The sequence below is a fragment of the Dendropsophus ebraccatus genome, chromosome 13 (genome assembly GCF_027789765.1).
Source record: "Dendropsophus ebraccatus isolate aDenEbr1 chromosome 13, aDenEbr1.pat, whole genome shotgun sequence".
Classification (NCBI taxonomy): domain Eukaryota; kingdom Metazoa; phylum Chordata; class Amphibia; order Anura; family Hylidae; genus Dendropsophus; species Dendropsophus ebraccatus.
This window is the reverse complement of record NC_091466.1, coordinates 60824060-60842434: the sequence shown is the minus strand read 5'-3', so window position 1 is coordinate 60842434 and position 18375 is coordinate 60824060. Positions and strand designations below refer to the sequence as shown.

The 18375-nt window shown below is 41.0% G+C and overlaps 1 protein-coding gene across 3 annotated transcripts in view; it reads right to left on the bottom strand.

Annotated features, from left to right (window-relative positions):
- PLA2G4F (phospholipase A2 group IVF) overlaps positions 1-18375 on the bottom strand; it is a 33109-nt gene that overhangs the window by 4335 nt on the left and 10399 nt on the right. For 2 of the 3 annotated variants that reach the window (XM_069949260.1, XM_069949259.1), the window contains 16 exons: positions 18214-18286; positions 16745-16881; positions 16330-16458; positions 14949-14989; positions 14829-14871; positions 10035-10092; positions 9014-9180; positions 8781-8894; positions 8648-8685; positions 7348-7477; positions 5491-5633; positions 5192-5414; positions 4083-4197; positions 3739-3876; positions 1239-1346; positions 266-460 (listed from right to left, as the gene is read on the bottom strand). In XM_069949260.1, coding sequence (XP_069805361.1) covers positions 266-460; positions 1239-1346; positions 3739-3876; positions 4083-4197; positions 5192-5414; positions 5491-5633; positions 7348-7477; positions 8648-8685; positions 8781-8894; positions 9014-9180; positions 10035-10092; positions 14829-14871; positions 14949-14989; positions 16330-16458; positions 16745-16881; positions 18214-18286 — 1852 coding nt within the window. The remainder of the gene's footprint in view (positions 1-265; positions 461-1238; positions 1347-3738; positions 3877-4082; positions 4198-5191; positions 5415-5490; positions 5634-7347; positions 7478-8647; positions 8686-8780; positions 8895-9013; positions 9181-10034; positions 10093-14828; positions 14872-14948; positions 14990-16329; positions 16459-16744; positions 16882-18213; positions 18287-18375) is intronic. The other variant, XM_069949262.1, reaches the window with a different exon arrangement.

Genomic DNA, 18375 nt, shown 5'->3' with positions numbered 1-18375 from the left:
GCATGCATTGTCTCTCCCCCACCCATCCTTTCCCTACATGATTAATGTATATCAAGGGGTTGAGTGGGGGAGGAGGAGTTGTGCATGCTGCAGCTCAGCACAGCCTCTCTGACTTTATGGCTTAGAAGTAAAGCATACATTTTATAACTTTTCTAACAGCTATCAGCTAAAAGACCGAAATGGTTTCATCTCTCAACTATGTCTGCAGCTCTGAACATGATATAGAGCTGACAGATTGCCAATAATGTACAAACTCCCTGGATACCTTTCCATGCCACAAACTCTCTTACTCCCATATAGTCCTTATAGAGATAGAGGCCTCTGGTAAAGTTATACAGTTCTCCAGCAGTGAACCGTGACTTAAAGAAATCCTGGAAGAGGTCTGAAACCATGCCCCCTGGCATCACCAAGCGTGTCTGCAGACGGGTGGGATCACGAAAGTGCATTTTTTTGCAGTCATCTAAAATGAAAAAAAAAAAACATTGATTTGTGCGTAGGCATGTCTGAATTTCCGCTACGTTTATTATCAATGGAGCTGACTGACATAGTACAACACTCAGATATCAGCATCAGTTCCCTAGCAAATATATGGAGTCGGGGAAACTCCAATCCTTTCCATTTAACCATTTAATTGCCGGGCTTAGTGACTGTGGCATGATCAAAGGGGATTCCCAGGAGTATTCTAATACATTATAAGTGTGAAATAAAAGTTATAAAACAGTGAAATAAAAAAAAATATTACAAAATTACGTCATCCAAGGAACTACCCACACAGCCAGTCATTGACTGAGGTGGGTCAAAACTGTGGTCAGTGATAGGCAGCTGGGGGAAGTTCCTGCAGGGAATGATTTGGGTAGCGGAGTATATGAGTTTAACATGCCTCCAGCCAAGCAGAAACTATTTTCTGTTCCGGACAAGGTAAATAAGAAAAAAAAACAAAAAAAAAACCACAAACATACTCACCTGTCCTAATCCCCCACATGCCCACTTAGCCAGTGAATGGCTGAGGCAGGTCACCACTATGGTCCGTGATTGGCTAAGCAATCATTTCCTGCAGCGTTAACATGTCAGAGTAGAACAGTGTGGACATGGGGCCATCAGAGTGGTGATGTCAGGAATTAGGGAATGGGAGTGCTTTTTTCAGTATTTGTTTTTAAACATTCCAAGTCAATCATTTTTTTATTTTACTGGAATCCATATTGTCCAGATAAACGGCAGCACAATTAAACATCCCTTACCTATTACCCTGATAACATCGGTCAAAGAATTAAACCAGCGTATGCCTGTGCCAGATGCCCGAGCCCAAATTTCATCAAGGTTGGCTGCGAATGCACTCCCCCAGACTCCTGAAAAATAAAAAACAGCAACATGGAGCTAGTCAAGTCAGAAAATATGGAACTAAAGATAAAAAGAAAAAAAAAACACTTCAATATTGTTCATGGACAGCGAATAAGTACAATATAGTTAATTTCCCAAATTCCATTAATGAAAATATGTAAATTACTCCTTTAAAACAAAAAAGTTTTGTGCTCCTTATTTACTTGTAGTTTATTAAAAAAAAAAAAAATATTATATATATATATTTTTTTATTTGGATGGAACACGGACTGCAACTACAGACGTGTATATGGCCTCTCAAACTGTAAGCTAAGTGAAGCAAAGTATCTGCAAAGGTCATCTGTGAGCTCTAGATCATACTCAGAGCTCAAGTGTCAAGAAGGCGTTGCAGAGCCACAGCACACATGACGCCTCCTCCTCCCTCTCTCTTTCCTGCATGATTAATGTACAGGGTTTGGCTTCCAGGAGGGTGGGGGAGGGAGAAGACATGCATGCTGCAGCTTGAGCTCTAAACTTGACATAGAGCTGACAGATTCCCTTTAACTTGCAGGGCCGGCTCCAGCTTTTTGTGGGCCCTTGGGCGACAGAGCCTCGGCGGGCCCCTTTGAGGAGCAAATCATGGAGAGACAGGCGAGGAAAGATTTGCAGCAGAAGAAACATGTGGCTGCTGCATATCTTTCTCCTCCTGTATCTCCTGATCTCTGCAGTAGTCAGGACTCTGGAGGAGTCAGACCCAGTCACAGGATTATATATATATATCATGCTGGTGCTGCTAGTTCTCTAGTATACAGCTCCTTCTGTGTGTGTGTGTGTGTATATACATACACACACACAGAGCAGGAGCTGTATACTAGAGAACTAGCAGCACCAGCATTATATATATTTATTTATAATATGAACATGGTGAGACCTCTAGTTCTCCTATATTCAGGCCCTGCAGTGATATACAGTGTGTGTGTGTGTATATATATATATATATATATATATATATATACACACACACACACACTGTATATCACTGCAGGGCCTGAATATAGGAGAACTAGAGGTCTCACCATGTTCATATGATAGATAGGAGATAGGGAAATAGATAGATAGATAGATAGATAGATAGATAGATAGATAGATAGATAGGAGATAGATAGATAGATAGATAGATAGATAGATAGATAGATAGGAAATAGATAGATAGATAGATAGATAGATAGGAGATAGATAGATAGGAGATAGATAGGAGATAGATAGATAGATAGATAGGATATAGATAGATAGATAGATAGGATATAGATAGATAGATAGATAGATAGATAGATAGATAGATAGGAGATAGATAGATAGGAGATAGATAGGAAATAGATAGATAGATAGGAGATAGATAGATAGATAGATAGATAGATAGGAAATAGATAGATAGATAGATAGATAGATAGATAGATAGATAGATAGATAGATAGGAGATAGATAGATAGATAGATAGATAGGAGATAGATAGATAGGAGATAGATAGATAGATAGATAGATAGATAGATAGATAGATAGATAGATAGGAGATAGATAGATAGATAGATAGATAGGAGATAGATAGATAGATAGATAGATAGGAGATAGATAGATAGATTAGATAGATAGATAGATAGGAGATAGATAGATAGATTAGATAGATAGATAGATAGAAGATAGATAGATAGATAGGAGATAGATAGATAGATAGATAGATAGATAGATAGATAGATAGATAGATAGGAGATAGATAGGAGATAGATAGATAGGAGATAGATAGATAGATAGATAGATAGATAGATAGATAGATAGGAGATAGATAGATAGATAGATAGGAGATAACTAGATATCTGTATCTATCTATCTATCTATCTGTTTTGTGTATAGAGGTCCTGCTGTAATATATATATATATCCTGCTGTAATAGATATAGATATATTACAGCAGGACCTCTATACACAAAACAAGTAGAAGAACCAGCACATACAGGACACTTAGTTTGCAGAGCCTACCTGCTGCCCTCAGGTCATGTGTCCGATCACATGACCCGTGACATCATCAAAGGTCCTTCAGACTCACAGGTCCTCTTTCCTACTCGGCTGTAGGGAAGATTTGTGATGGAAGACAGGTGCTCGGGGGCCCCAGTATGGATCGGCGGGCCCCTAACTGTCACATGCGGCCTCTAGGGGCCCAGTCCCCTTTGTTACTACACTTTTTTTTCTTTTTTACTAACAAAAAAAATGTAGTAACAAACGGGAGTGGGCCCCTAGAGGAGCTGGGGGCCCCGGCATTTGCCCTACTTAGCCGGGTGCTGACGCCGGCCCTGTTAACTTGCAATGTTTATTATCTGTATATAAACTGTAAAAGGGGACATGCATTCCTACAGACTCCAGACTTTACCTTGCAAATAGCAAATCTTGGGTTCTTTCCTCCTGCGAATGAGATGTCCCATAAAGAACTCGCTACCAAAATCTTCAGTGTTAATAAATGCTCCATATTTCCGAAATCCAATTTCATGGGGAGTGAATTCACACCATTCTAACAAATACCAGACAGACCGTGAATTACTGACAGAGGACACAGTTACATTTAGACTCTGTTCATCAGAATACAGCATCAAAACTGCCCGGGTGCCAGATCCATTGTGAAACAAGGCAACATAGGATAGGGGTTAACAAGCTGATCGGTGGGGGGTCCCTTTAAACTTTAGGACAATGACAATATTTGTCTCCAGAATTCCATACCTGCAAAGTCTCCTCCGCTGATATTCACTCTAACATTAACCCCAGCATACACCGGATAGGGATTTTGGCCCCTGCACACAGAATTCTGCTGATCTGAGAGTTTAGCTGGATTATCCTGCATACAGGAAAAGCGGGATGTAAACAATTCTGCATATGTGGGTATTGAAGCGTATTAATGTATATTGTCAGCAATATCATTCTGAAAAAAAAATCTATAGGTAAAACACTTGCACATGAATAAGACTTATACCAGAAGCCCCATCTTATTACATAGAACTATAATATGGCTATGCATATAGATCCTTACGATTTATCCTATGAACATAAAGCCACTGTTTTTCACTGCAGGTCAGATAAATTTCACTGTTTTACGGTTTAATTTTTTTTTTTTTTTGCAGAAATCAATAGTACAGGTGATTTTAAGAAACCTTGTAATTGGGTAAATTAGGCAAATATGCCATTATCTGCATTTCAAAAGACTTTCCCCAGATCCCCCACCTTCCTCTCTCTTATCCACTGCTCATTATCAGGAAATCTCGACTAGCCCTGTCTAATCATTGGAGGGAGGAGGAGGGAGATTAGAGCAGAGAACAAAGGATTACACAGTGGGAGCTGGGTGAAAGCCGGTATTCAGAGGTCAGAGAGGTCAGTGCTGACTTCAGAGGAGATAGCCTAGTGATGTAGCTGTAAATTAACTCTTTGTTGTCCTGTTTTGGTGCCTCATCTCTCTCCACACCTCCCGTCTCCACAGAGAACCATGAAGACAGGGGGGGGGGGGAGAGCTTCTAACTGCTTTTTCATGATAAAAATGCATTTTTCGGCTAATAAACCCAAATTACTAAGTTTCTTAAAATTGCCTGTACTATTGATTTCTGTAAAAAACAAAATTAAACAGTGACACTTTAATGCAATATATTGAATGCAATATAACAATTCAGGGACTTTCCTGAAACATCCAGAAACGTTTTCCTTAAAAAAAATTTTTAAACCCAACAGACCCTTCAGTAATGTATTCTGCATTCTATGCATGTCTCTTTACTATATTCACAATGGTCTTCATTACACCATAAAATCTGTATAAAAAAGAAAATAAAGCTAGTATTGTGTACCTTCTGGTGAAGAAAATATTCTAACACAAGACCCCAGAGGTCAATGAAATTGACTTTGTATCCATCCCGCTCCAAGGCTATCAACTCTTGGGTGCAGTGCTTCAGTCTCTCTGTGGAAACGGCCCCGGACTTGCTGCATGTTGTCGTTTCTTGAGCTCTGTTTATTGGTTCTTTAAGATCTTTAATTGACCAATCAGGATCTTCATAAAGTGTGGACATACACCTAGTGTAAAGAGTGGGGTTACATGTAAGAAAAACAAAACAATAATAATTTAAAAAAAAGACTATTCATCTCATACCAAGTAGATCCAGACACCCCGGATAAGTAAGTGGCACTATCCAGTAACTTCAGTTCTTGAAGGCCTTGAAGACTTCCGTACAAAGAAGTCATCGCTCTCACTCCCCCACCAGAACCTATAACTGCTATTACAGGAACCTCTTTCTAAAAAAAAAAAAAAAAAAAAAAAAAAAAAAATTATAAATAATGTGGTTATCTCTTGCTGTTTGCAAGTCTCAATTGTGTTAGTAGATAAATAAATAAAGGGAAAAGAAGTTAGTCTTCTGAGACATGAAAGGGGCGGGCATATGTCATGATTATCGCGTGCCTGGCCCCTTCACATTTTAGAAGGCTTATTTCTGAGAGAGATTCATTGTAAGTAAGCACCAGGGAGAAGAAGGCTTCAGACATTTTTTGCCTTCCGGACAACCCCTTTAATCCTCTGACTCTTCATATTGACACTATACCGTCTATTGTTTGCTTAAAGGAGAAGTCCGTCAAAAATTTTTATTAAAATATTGTATTGCCCCCCCAAAAGTTATACAAATCACCAATATACACTTATTATGGGAAATGCTTATAAAGTGCTTTTTTTCCCTGCACTTACTACTGCACCAAGGCTTGACTTCCTGAATAAACATGGTGATGTTACTTCCTGGATAAACATGGTGATGTCACTTCCTGGATAACATGGTGATGTCACGCCTCGACTCCCAGAGCTGTGCGGGCTGTGGCTGCTGGAGAGGATGATGGCAGAGGGATGCTCAGTGTCCCTCCAGTGCCCTGTGTGCCTCAGTGTCCCCCTGCCATCATCCTCTCCAGCAGCCACAGCCCGCACAGCTCTGGGAGTCAGGTCGTGACATCACCATGTTATCCAGGAAGTGACATCACCATGTTATCCAGGAAGTGACATCACCATTTTATCCAGGAAATGACATCACCAGGTTATCAAGGAAGTGAAGCCTTGATGCAGTAGTAAGTGCAGGGAAAAAAAAACACTTTATAAGCAGTTCCCGTAATAAGTGTATATTGGTGATTTGTATAACTTTTGGGGGGCAATACAATACTTTAATTAACATTTTCATTGGACTTCTCCTTTAAGACACTCACAATGCTAGGTGCACTATGTGCACTTCTTTATGCACTACCATCATCTTCCTGTCAAATCAAAGCTGCTGTAGACCAGCCCAATGACTCATACTTCAGGCAACATGAAAGTGATGGTGGGTTCCCTTAGAGTAACACATTGTTTACACCTGTAATGTGCGGATCAGGTGTCTACCCAATACTAATGTAGGACTAGCTATTTAAACCCAGCCAGGTCTCTCAATCACTGGCAAGTGTCAGTCCAGAGCAGTTTCTGATCTGACTGCCTCTAGCCCCTGTTCCTCAGATTTTGCTTCAAGCTGTCTTGTTCCTGGATCTTAGCCTCCTAGATTCCTCTTGGCTTTTTACCCATTTTTCTGTTCCCACCCATCAGATGTGCCACATGGTGCTCATAGTACACCTGGTACTGGCTCTTCCTAACTACTGCATAATCTACTGGACTGGACTAGTTCTTGACTTAGTATAGCTTAGTTCCTGACCACGTTCCTAGGCTGTGACCACCATATAGTGTCTGGCTGCAGTCCTGGTATACTACTTCCCTTCTAAGGACAATCATTGGACCATTAGTATAGGCAAAGACTTGGGTTCTTATACAGCACTTCTTTTTTTTTACATGTTTTATTATATTTATTTGTGACTGGATCAATACAAATGAGATCCCAAACCCTCTGAATAAGAACCAGACTTGATGAAAGTGAGGGTAAAAGTAAAAAAAAATACATATGTCTTCTAATTTCTTATTATTATTATTCCTATTTACTAGGCATCTCACCTCATCTGGGGCTGTATTCAGATCCAGGGCATTTTTGAGGGATTTTGCAATAATTTCCTTTCTTTTTTTCAAGAAGTCTTTCTCTCCACGTGAGAGTTCAAATCCAAGTCGGATGTCCAAATCCTGAAAGCTAAACTCAGATAGAAGGTAAAAGATGACGCAAGAGAAGTACCAAACAGTAAAACTACATACATGTTGTATTAGAATGTTATCTTTTAAGGAGATTAATCATCTAAAAAAAAAAAAAAATGGCGGAAGGGCGTTCCAAAAAATCCAACTTTATTTGAAGACAAGCCGAACATATCAGTGGCGATTATATGGATATCTAATCTTTGGAGTCGGGTGAGAGCACGATAAGCACAGACTTTTCACACCTTATTCTCGAGATCACAGTGTTCTCTGTGACATATCTAAAGCTCTTTCATTTCATGACACTGCACATTTAAAGTGTCACTGTTGTTACAAAAAACTTTTTGACGTGTCAAAGAGACATGTCAAAAGTTTTGATTGGTCTGAGTATGCAGACCCGTACCGATCAGGAGAACGATCAGGGAGAAGATGCGCTGGAGCACGTCCACTCTCCGCTCTGGGTTAGAAAAAGGAGTTGGACTTATAATGAAGCCAGACTCTTTTTTGCAGCGCGTTCTTCTCTCGCCTGGTACGGGTCTGAATATTTAAACCCGGACTGAACAAAACTTTTGAATTGTCTCAATGACGTGTCAAAACTTTTTTGTAAGGCTGGGTTCACACTATGTTTTTGCAAAAAACGGATTCATTTGTATGCATTCGTTTTGATCCATTTTTCCATTGACTTCCATTCTAAAGAGCAGCGGATCAAAACGCATCCTTTTTTTAACGTACACAAAAATGTGGTCAAGTACATTTAAAGTTTAAAAAAAAAGGATGTGTTTTGATTTTTATAATGGAAATCAATGGAAAAACGGATGCACACAATTTCATCCTTTTTTGCAAAGACAGATAAAAAAAAACTGATTGCAAAAACACAGCCTAATATTGGTATCCAATTGGAAACCAGTACAGATGTCCCCAAATCGAGCATGCTCGAGTCCAGTCATTCAGCATTTGATTACTAGTGGCTGAAGAAGATGGATGCAGCCCTAGGGAGCCCGGTAAAACATGTATACCACCTATGGTGGTACCCATTTAATAGAAATGACATTGAACACTAGTTTGGTCTGTTTTCCAAACATATACTTTTCTTTTTTGTATACTACTATTAGTAAAAAGCTAAAACATTATATTTTATGTTAAAGTCCTGAACAGAAAGAATGTAACCAACCTCTCTTCTTTTGTAATACTCATATTGACAACGTGATTCTAGAAAAAAAATTTAAATAAAAAAGCAGAATAAAATTATTGCGTTCTCGATCCGTAAACTTACTGCAGACTGAAGGTGTTAAAAATCGTCTCACCTTGGATAAAGGTAGATTAATCTCGGCTTCCTTCCCTTCAGGAAGTGATGACAATGGTACAGATCCTTTACCAAAATATAATGTCTTCTTGTCCAGCTCAGGTGCCAGGTCATTCTGTAGAAAAATCAACATAAAAAACAATATACACACATACACATATATACATGCATACATAAACACACACTTATGTTTAATAGAAGTACAAAGCTCATGCACAGTTAGACTGGACTTACCTCTGCTACTCTTAGAGTCTTAAGCAGGCAGACATCTAGCTGTGGATTCATGTCTTTGTCAGCATGGAAAACAAATTTGCCCCCTTCTTCAGTTTCAGATTTCTGTAATAGAGCACTTATCTGTTTCTCATAGGACCCGGGCACAGACAACTTTAATGTGTAATTCCCTGAAAATTAGAAATTCAGTGGTACCTTGGTTTAAGAGTAACTTGGATTAAGAGCGTTTTGCAAGAAGCGCTCACAATTTTTCAAAATTATAACTTGGTGTAAGAGCTCCCTGTACTGGGTGGGAGCGTGATTGGGGGAGGGCCATGGTTTGCATAGCGGGGTCTACAGCCCTGTACTCTGACCCGGGAAGTCTCTTTCACCTTCCAAATCATAGTAGATCCACTTCAGGCTGGGGCTTACATCAGGGGACAGGACTGTGGAGGTAATCTCTCCATAGCTGCATGTATGTGCCCACATCTGCCCTTCATGCTCCCTGCAGTCTCTGTCCGTCCTTGTGTTTTCTATCCTCTCCATTCCCGCTATAATATACCCTGTGATTGGTATGGTGGTCGTTACACTAAGGACAAGATCTATGGGTAGTATATACTTATGGTATTTGATTTGTATATGCTCTGTATGTTACTGTGCATAATATTGGTCTAGTTATATGCCCAATGCCCAGGGCTTCGTCTATGTAAATTAACATTAATATATACTCCATATACATTTGTATTGTTGGACATTTACTGTGTAACTTAATTTACTACCACAGATTTTCTGAAGATCTGGTTATGTGTCAGCTCCTATACTGCGATTTTTCAAGTGTTTTGTAAACATTTTTTCTATATATATCCTAATAAAAGTAAAATAATATATTGGTCCTGCATTTTTTGTTTGGTGGGTCTATTCCCCTTTTCTTTTGGTTTAATGTGTGGACCCAGCCTGATTGTTCCTCTAACTATAATTGCCGTTTTTCAATTGTGACTCCAGTATTTCAAGAACCAGGAAAGAAAAATGTTCTATGACTTCTTACCGTTCTCCTTATTTTCCTCATACTTCATTCTTCCTTCCACGCATACACAAGGATGAGCCTGAGATCATTAAGAATAAAACATAACATATCACTAAAGAAATGCACATGACAGTAATGCACCTATCAATGAGAAACTTATTATCTATCCTGGCATACACCGTACACAGGTGAAAGCTCTAATCCCCTATAAACATGCATGCTTGTCCAATATTTTTTTTTTTATGGAGAATGGGGGTAAGCCACTACCAGACACCACTGGCCACAGCTTATTTCTTTGCAAAAAAGGATTAGGCATTATGAAATCCAAGTGCTCAATCCTTCTGTATTGCATACACCATGCATGCCCAATCTCCACCAATAAGAAAGGCCACCAGGTGTACTGTGTCCTACTAGGGTGCCGAGGAGACACCAGTGGAACAGATTTTAAGGTCTTGTTACTCTACAGTACATGAAAATGTTACTTGATCTCATATGCTGATGCGCTTACTGGCATTTAATTAAATGGGCACAGTGGCAATGATCCTGCAGTCACCATGATGTATTAAGTCATGGTGAGCTAACTATCTAAGGCCCTTGTTGTACTTCTATGTCAAGGGGACTAACCCCTTAACATTGCAACCAATTTCAGGTCATATGGGGGGGGGGGGGGGGGGGGGAGTTGTTTTTTTGCGGGACCAGTTGTACTTTTGGATGGCATCTTTCATTTTACCACATAATGCATTGTGGTACGCTTGGGGGAAGAAGAGGCCTGCAGGTTCTTGCTAGAGTAAGGAGAGTATGCCTGGTGAGATCAGGCGGGGGGACCCAGGCAGAAAGAGTATAGGCCCAAGACTATCCTGAAAAAAAATGCAAGTGGCAAGGTGACTTGATATTTTGTTCTCTTGTCACTTTCAAGAGTCACTTGTTTGGGTAAATTTGTTGCCTGCCCACCTGCACGTTAAGGCCCTATTCCACGGAACGATTAGCGGCCGCATTCGGCTGATATCGGCCGTTATGGCTGATAATCGTCCCGTGGAATAGAAGGCAACGATCAACAGACATCGTTCATGTCGGCTGATCGTTGCAGTCGTTTGTCTTTCAAGTCCGTGGAATAGGAGCGGCAGCAGACCACCACTATCCTCTATGGGCTGCCCGGACGATCTACCGATCACCCGAGCAGCCCTTCCGCAGCTCCCGAGGCCCTTCCGCATTCACCCGCTCACTGCCGCCGCGTGAAATAGCAACAGCGCTCGTTTTCTCCTCACAGTCAGCCCGTAGAATAGGGCCTTTACACCTGAAAAAGGGGCATGTAAATCCAGTCCAGCAAAGTCCTATCAAAACATTCATGATTGTCCCTCACAGTGAAAATTAGACTGTTTACTAAGGTCTGAAGGAGTAATGCATCTCCTTGTGGACCTTCTTTAAGATTTTCATTAGAACGTGCATTCCTCCCAACCATCATGGATATGGCGGACCATTCCTGAGGCTCTCCACTCTGCCAATTACTCTTGTGGCCACATGCAGCATTCTGCCTCTGGCCACAAGAGGTCGCTCCCTCCCCTATGCTCCAGCACAAGAGTAAGGAGAAGAGACGCCGGAGGCGTGCTGCCTTACAGCTATGCGTTTTTTGTTTTTTATTCTATGGGGAGATGCCTACACAGGGGGGAGAAGTTAAAGCGTAACTGTCATGTTTTTTTTTTTTATTGCAGAAATCAGTAGTATAAGCGATTTTAAGAAACTCTGTAATAGGTTTTATCAGCCAAAAAAGCCTCTTTCTGTATTCAAAAAGCAATCTCCCAGCCTCCCCCCTCACTTCTTATCTGTGCATTATCAGGCAAACACGTCTTCATTACAGAGAAGTCAGTAAAGACGGGTCCTGCTCTCTCCATTATATCCTATGAAGGGGGGAGGGGCCGAGGGAGATGAGGGATCAGGAAGAGGTGACATGAAGGTCAGCTGTTTATAGACTGTCTGGCCACCTAAAACGCTAGATTCAGGGGTCAGAAAGGTTAGTGCTTATCTATGACCTTAGGCTGGGTTCACACTACAGAATTCTCGCAGATAAACTCCGTGGAATTCCGCAGTATGTCCGCACGGCCGCACGCCTTTCTGCCGGCTCCATAGACACTATTCTATGGGCCGGCATATTCCGCTGACATGTCACTTCTTTCAGTGGATAGCGGAATACGCCGGCCCATAGAATGGTGTCTATGGAGCCGGCGGAAAGGCACGCAGCCGTGCACGCGGACATACTGCGGAATTCTGTGGAGTTTATTCGTGAGAATTCCTCAGTATGAACCCATCCTTAGGGCGGGTTCACACTACAGAATTCTCACGGACAATGTCCGCGGAATTCCGTCAGCTGTCCGCCCGCACATCTGAGCGCCTTTCCGCCGGCCCCATAGACATCATTCTTTGGGCCGGAGTATTCCGCTATACGCTGAAAGAAGTGACATGACACTTCTTTCAGCGGATCGCGGAATACGCCGGCCCATAGAATGGTGTCTATGGAGCCGGCGGAAAAGCGCATGCCCGTGCGGGCGGACAGCTGACGGAATGCCGCAGACATTGTCCGCGAGAATTCCGTAGTGTGAACCCGCCCTTACTGAGAGAAGATTGCAGGGTGTTGTGCTGTGCAGAAATCCTCTGTGCTCTCTCACTCCTCTCAGCCCCTCCCTTCTCCATAGCCGCACAATCGACACAGAAGCTACAAAAACTGCTTTTTCAGTACAGAAGGAAATTTTGGTTAATAAAACCTATTACAGAGTTTCTTAAAATCGCTTGTACTATAGATATTTATTGTTTTCAGAAAAATTACCCTGAAATGACACTTACGCTTTAAGTAACAAAGTGCAGATGCCTATAGGCATTACTTATAGTGGGATACCAACTACATTGGGGAATACTACTACATACTGGGGGGTAAACATTAGGGGATTACCTATAGGGGTGTACCTAAACTGGGGGATATTATTTACTGGTAGGCTAACTGCCAGAGAAATTACGTACAGGGGGTGCCACAGTTTTATTTTGTAGTGGTATGGTGGTATTAGTCATTATGTGGTGGTAATGGTGTGGCAATAATATGGTTCTCTCTATATACTGGTAATATTGGTTTTGGCATACTGAATTTTAATAATGGTATAGTGGCATAAGGGCCCTATTACATGGGACGATTATCGTTCAAAAAAACGTTAGATTGTTCAGATTTGAACGATAATCAATGAGTGTAATAACAGACGATTAAACAGCCAACAAGAAATCTTTGGTCGTTTAATAAATTTGGACCTATTTTTATCCTTGATCGTTTGCAAATCGTTCGCATGTAATAAGACGTTGTTCGCAGTAGCGACAAACGCAATAGCAACGACAAGATGACCACAAGAACAATCATTGTTCCGTGTAATTGGGTGAACGATTTCAGGTCGTTCGCCATAGCGGTTGTTTGAGGTCGTTTATAGTTAATTGTCGAAAAATCACTTAGTGTAATAGTACCCTAAGTCACTATGTGTTGAAGGTGTGGTTATAATGTATGTTTCTTATACTGGTATCAGTAGTATTGGTCTTGGTATACTGGATTTGGTCAGTAACAGTGTGACGGTATGGTACGAATCCACTTCTGGCTTTTGCCACATTTTCTGCTGCAAAAAATCTGTAGCGTTTGGCACTACCCTATGATTGTGTTATCAGCACAGTGTGAAAAGCGTCTTGGCGTGGCTATGGGGGCGAGGCACATTTTGTTGAATGTCCCTCTTTGCACTCAGCAAAAGTTGGGAGGTATGGAATGTATATAGAGTTGACTACTGCTGACATTTCCGTATAGTAATCCATCCAGTAAATTGCCATAGGCTTGCATCTTCTGACAGTTACCTATCACACAAAATATGATGACTGCACATATCACGTAAATTTCTGGTTGAACTAGCTGGATGGGTATGTAATATAAGCAAACACTGTGGACATGCATGACTGCAGGATGATTAATAAGCCGCAGGATTTTGTGATACAGTTTTTGAAGCCAAAACAAGGCGTGGGTCACAACGGAAGAGAATAAATAGTCCTCTTTTTTTTTTTTTATCTACTCTTACTCGTAACTTTAAGGCCATGTTCACATGGCGTAAGAGATCGGACGTTCCGTGACCCGGCCAGGTCATGGAGGGGCCGGCCTCTGAAAAGATCAACCCGGCCGGCACTGCAGTACCGGCCAGATAATCTTTCATGCTGCAGAGCATGTTTATACACTCCGGCCGGGACCCCATAGACAGCAAGCCAACATATTTTTTCGTATTAACTACGGCCACTGTTGCAATCTGCAACAACGGCCGTAGAAATACAAAAAAAATACGTTGTGTGAACATAGCCTAAAACTGCATAAAAACCACCTGATCATGTTAGGGTAACATGTATTTTGTAAAGATCACACAGAAAAACTATTTACTAAAAGAAGTAGCTTAAAAGGCTATGTTCAAATAACGTATCAGACCGTCCGTTCCGTGAACCCGGCCGGGTCACGGAACGGCCGGTCTCTGGCCGGATCATCTCCGCCGGTACTTAAGTAGCGGCCAGGTGATCTTTCCGGCCGCGGAGCTCTGATGCGGGCGCATCAGCGCGGCGAGAACTACGGCCGTAGTTTTACGTAGTGTGAACACAGCCTAAATCTTTAAGTCATCACATGGTCAGGTGGAAGCTATACCTGCGCAGAGAGATTTCCTCTGTTGGTTTTTTGATTCAAATTCTATTTGATACATTGGGGTGGACGCCTTATACATTTTCCTTTTCCACAATTTATCGAAAATTTGTCATGCATATACTCACCACTAAGACACCATTGGTTATTATTTCACTAGGAGGATCCTTGCTGTTGGGAGACATTGGATATACATAGTAAATACTGTAATACAGATTCTATACTCATTCATCCTTACAATATCATACCTTTCTTCAATGTGAAATTCAACTTCCAAGGCCTCCTTATCCTTGGAAAAATAAGAAAATGCTTGTATAATAAATCGTTTTTTGTTGGGGTTTTTTTTTTTTTTTTTTTTTAACAGTAAAACGATTGTATTATTTGAGGTTAGATCTAGTCATCACATGTGCCAAAAAGAACATGATCTATTGGCAGATTAACCCAAATAAACTACACTAAAATATATACTATATGTGTATAATAATAATAATAAATAATAATAATAATAATTAATAATAATTCAATGTAGCTACTGCCACCATGCTGTGGCCTAGAAAATTACTGATGCGTGTGAAATCACCCTATGGGGTTTATTTAGTCCAGGTGCCCAGGGCAGCATAAGCTATAAATATGACCCTACATATTGTGCAGTATGGCAGAATCAAAATGGCAGCCTAATCTTGATGTGGAGCCTAAAATAGTATCAAAGCTTATTATCAAAGATTATTCTCATCCTAAAGCTTAATATGTAAAGTACTATTTGGTTCTGTTACACTAATTCTGCTTCAGAAAAAAATGTACCCATAAAAACTGTCAGTATTCCATAGGGTAACCATACCCTATGTGGTTGACCCATGGTCACCGATTGGCTGAGCAGGACGTCCAGACGCCGGGAACCCCCAAAGAAAGCCGGAGGGTGGCGCAGGTAATGTGTGTACGGTGCGGCGGGAGGTTAAGAGGGCTGTCACTTACATACTCGCAGTGAGATGTCAATCCCGCTGACAGTATGTACTCTCATTGAAAATGACCGGAAAGGGATCTGCAGCGGATTTCACTGCAAATTCGCAGTGGATTCGCTGCAGATCCGGTGTGTGTGTGTTTCTACCCCTAGAAAACGTGCTGGTACATCACTGAGCGCCCTTCCTATAAATCTACCTATGCCCCGTGCCCCTGCCCGGTATGATCAGAAAACTTACTTTGAAAAAGTCTAGCGCTGTATATAAATGCGGGCCAACTAGTCATCTGGCTGTTGTAGCTGGGGCATATAGGCACGGTCTCCTGGGCGTGCCAGCGCTGTAAACATGCCCCCTCTGGGTGTGATTCACAGTGCTGTATCAGCCATACATTGCAGGTGGCGGTCTTCCAACTTGTTAGCGCTTCGACACGAAGCTCTAACGGAATACGATGCTGCTGCTGGACTGCGCATGTCTGCTGTAATGATGAGATTGGAGCACCGACGAGTTAGAAGACCACCTCTGGCAAGGTATGGCTGATAAAGCACTTTGCATCACAACCAGAGGGGGCGTGATTACAACACTGGCACGCCCAGGGGATCGTGACTACATGCCCCTGCCACAACGCCCAGATGATTAGTTGGCCCGCATTTACATATAGCGTGTTGGTACATACCTTTTTGTTGAGTTTAAAGACTCGCCTAACAGTATGCCCAGGCTTAATGCTTCCTACATCAAATACAACAGAAGAGAGCTTGTCATCCAGCATTACGTCTCTGTCATACAGGGAAAGCTCCAGAATGTTCTACAAAATAAAATGTATAATCAATATATGTATAATCACAGTCACTTGTATTTAAAAAAAAAAAAAAAAAGGAATTTAGGATTTAGATTGTGTTCATCTGTTGGGTTGCACTAATTCACATAAGAACAATCAGAGCTACACTATAAGGTTATGGCTAGACAATGACTTTTGGCCATGACACGGGTTGTGGGGCCAGAGAGCACTGTGTCAAACTGCAGTGAATGGGATTGTGTTGCAGGTGGTTTTAACAGTCTTAAAGGGCGCTGAGCAATTATTATCATATTACCTTGACTGCACTGTTAATTCGGTAGTGAAAAGTTTCATTCCATTCAGGGTCTCTGGAATTATACACAACCTTTGTCCTGTCAGGGAGGGGAGATGCAGTGGGAAGTCTCAGCTGAACATAGCAATCTGCCTCGGACACTAAGGACAGTAAAGTAAAAAAAAATAATAATAATAATAATACATTTAGAAGTGACTACTTATAACTTATATAACTTGTTACTTAAAGCACATCCCCTATAAAGAACTTTCTACAGATTGAAAGTAAAAGTAACAATAATATATCATATTAGAAAAAAATGCCTTTCCTTATATGTATCTGCTGCCCTCCCTGTTTACTCTGAATCTGTTCACAGGAGGAAGACATAAGAGGGATTTTCCATTTTAACAAGAGGCAGGCTATAGCTGCTGCCCACAGAAGTCTATGGTAAGGGGAGGGGGGTGAGGAGGCAGAAGCAGGAAATGGGATTTTTAAAAAAAGGTTCTCAGTGTACAGATCTTCTGAACATGTTTTGGTGCAACTATAATTTCTGTTTTCAAGTTAAAATCCTATGAGGTCTTAGAATATAAAATAGGGATATAACTGATACTTTGGGGCGCTTCGCTGAATTTTTTTTTTCTTTTTTTGGTAGAGTAAGAGTATCACCTTGATTTATTTTCTACTGATCTGAGTCACATACTCAAACCTGTTCTTTTTATTTTCTGAGAATTTTTTTTTTATTATTAAATTGTGTACATTATTATGGGAGCCGACATATGGCTTGATCTTTTTTTTTTTTTTAACAGCATTTTGATATATGCTTTACAGCAAACGCCATGGACACACCAGACAGATGAATGAGAATGTCATTCTACACGGAAGGGGGGGGGGCGATGAGCTGTGAGCAGCAGCAGCTGTTGTGTGTTAATATATATACGGATGTCTCCTTTCACTGTACTCCTGCCTGTGTTATCTATATACTGGTTTCACCTGTCACTGTACTCCTGTCTGTGCTATCTATATACTGATGTCCAGAGGCGGATTATAATGAGGGCAATCTGGGCAACCGCCCGGGGCCCAGGGCTCCAGGGGTCCCAGTGAGATTGCCCACATTATAATCTCACGCCGCTGCTGCCCGCCATCAGATGGGTGAGCGTGAGTGCACCCTGTTATTCTGCAAACAGTATAAAATAATATAGAAAGATTTTGCAAAGAAAACCTGCTGTGTGTGATTAACTACTATTGGCCCTTAGTTTTTAGCCTAGAGGCCAAAGTGAAAGCCACAAGATATCAGGATAATATAGATAGTAAAATGGAAATAAAAAAAAAAAAAATCTTAAAAAAATGTTTAACATAAAAACTTGATTTAAACAATAGGTCATGTTCTGATGGTATATTCCTTTTAACATTTTGTAAATAAGGGAAGATAGTATAGAAAAATGAAATCTTATAAAACCCTGGGCATTGTTTAGCAGTTTTTTGTTACCACTTACACACGTCCGTTCCTTGAATGTTTCGGGCTTTTACCACGGTCACACTCAGATTATAATATGGATGAATTTCTTTCTGCAATTACAAAGGTATCAAAGACTTACTGGAACGGTACGTGTACAACTCGCCATCACAGCCCTGGGTAGCGTTTTACGGACTATAAT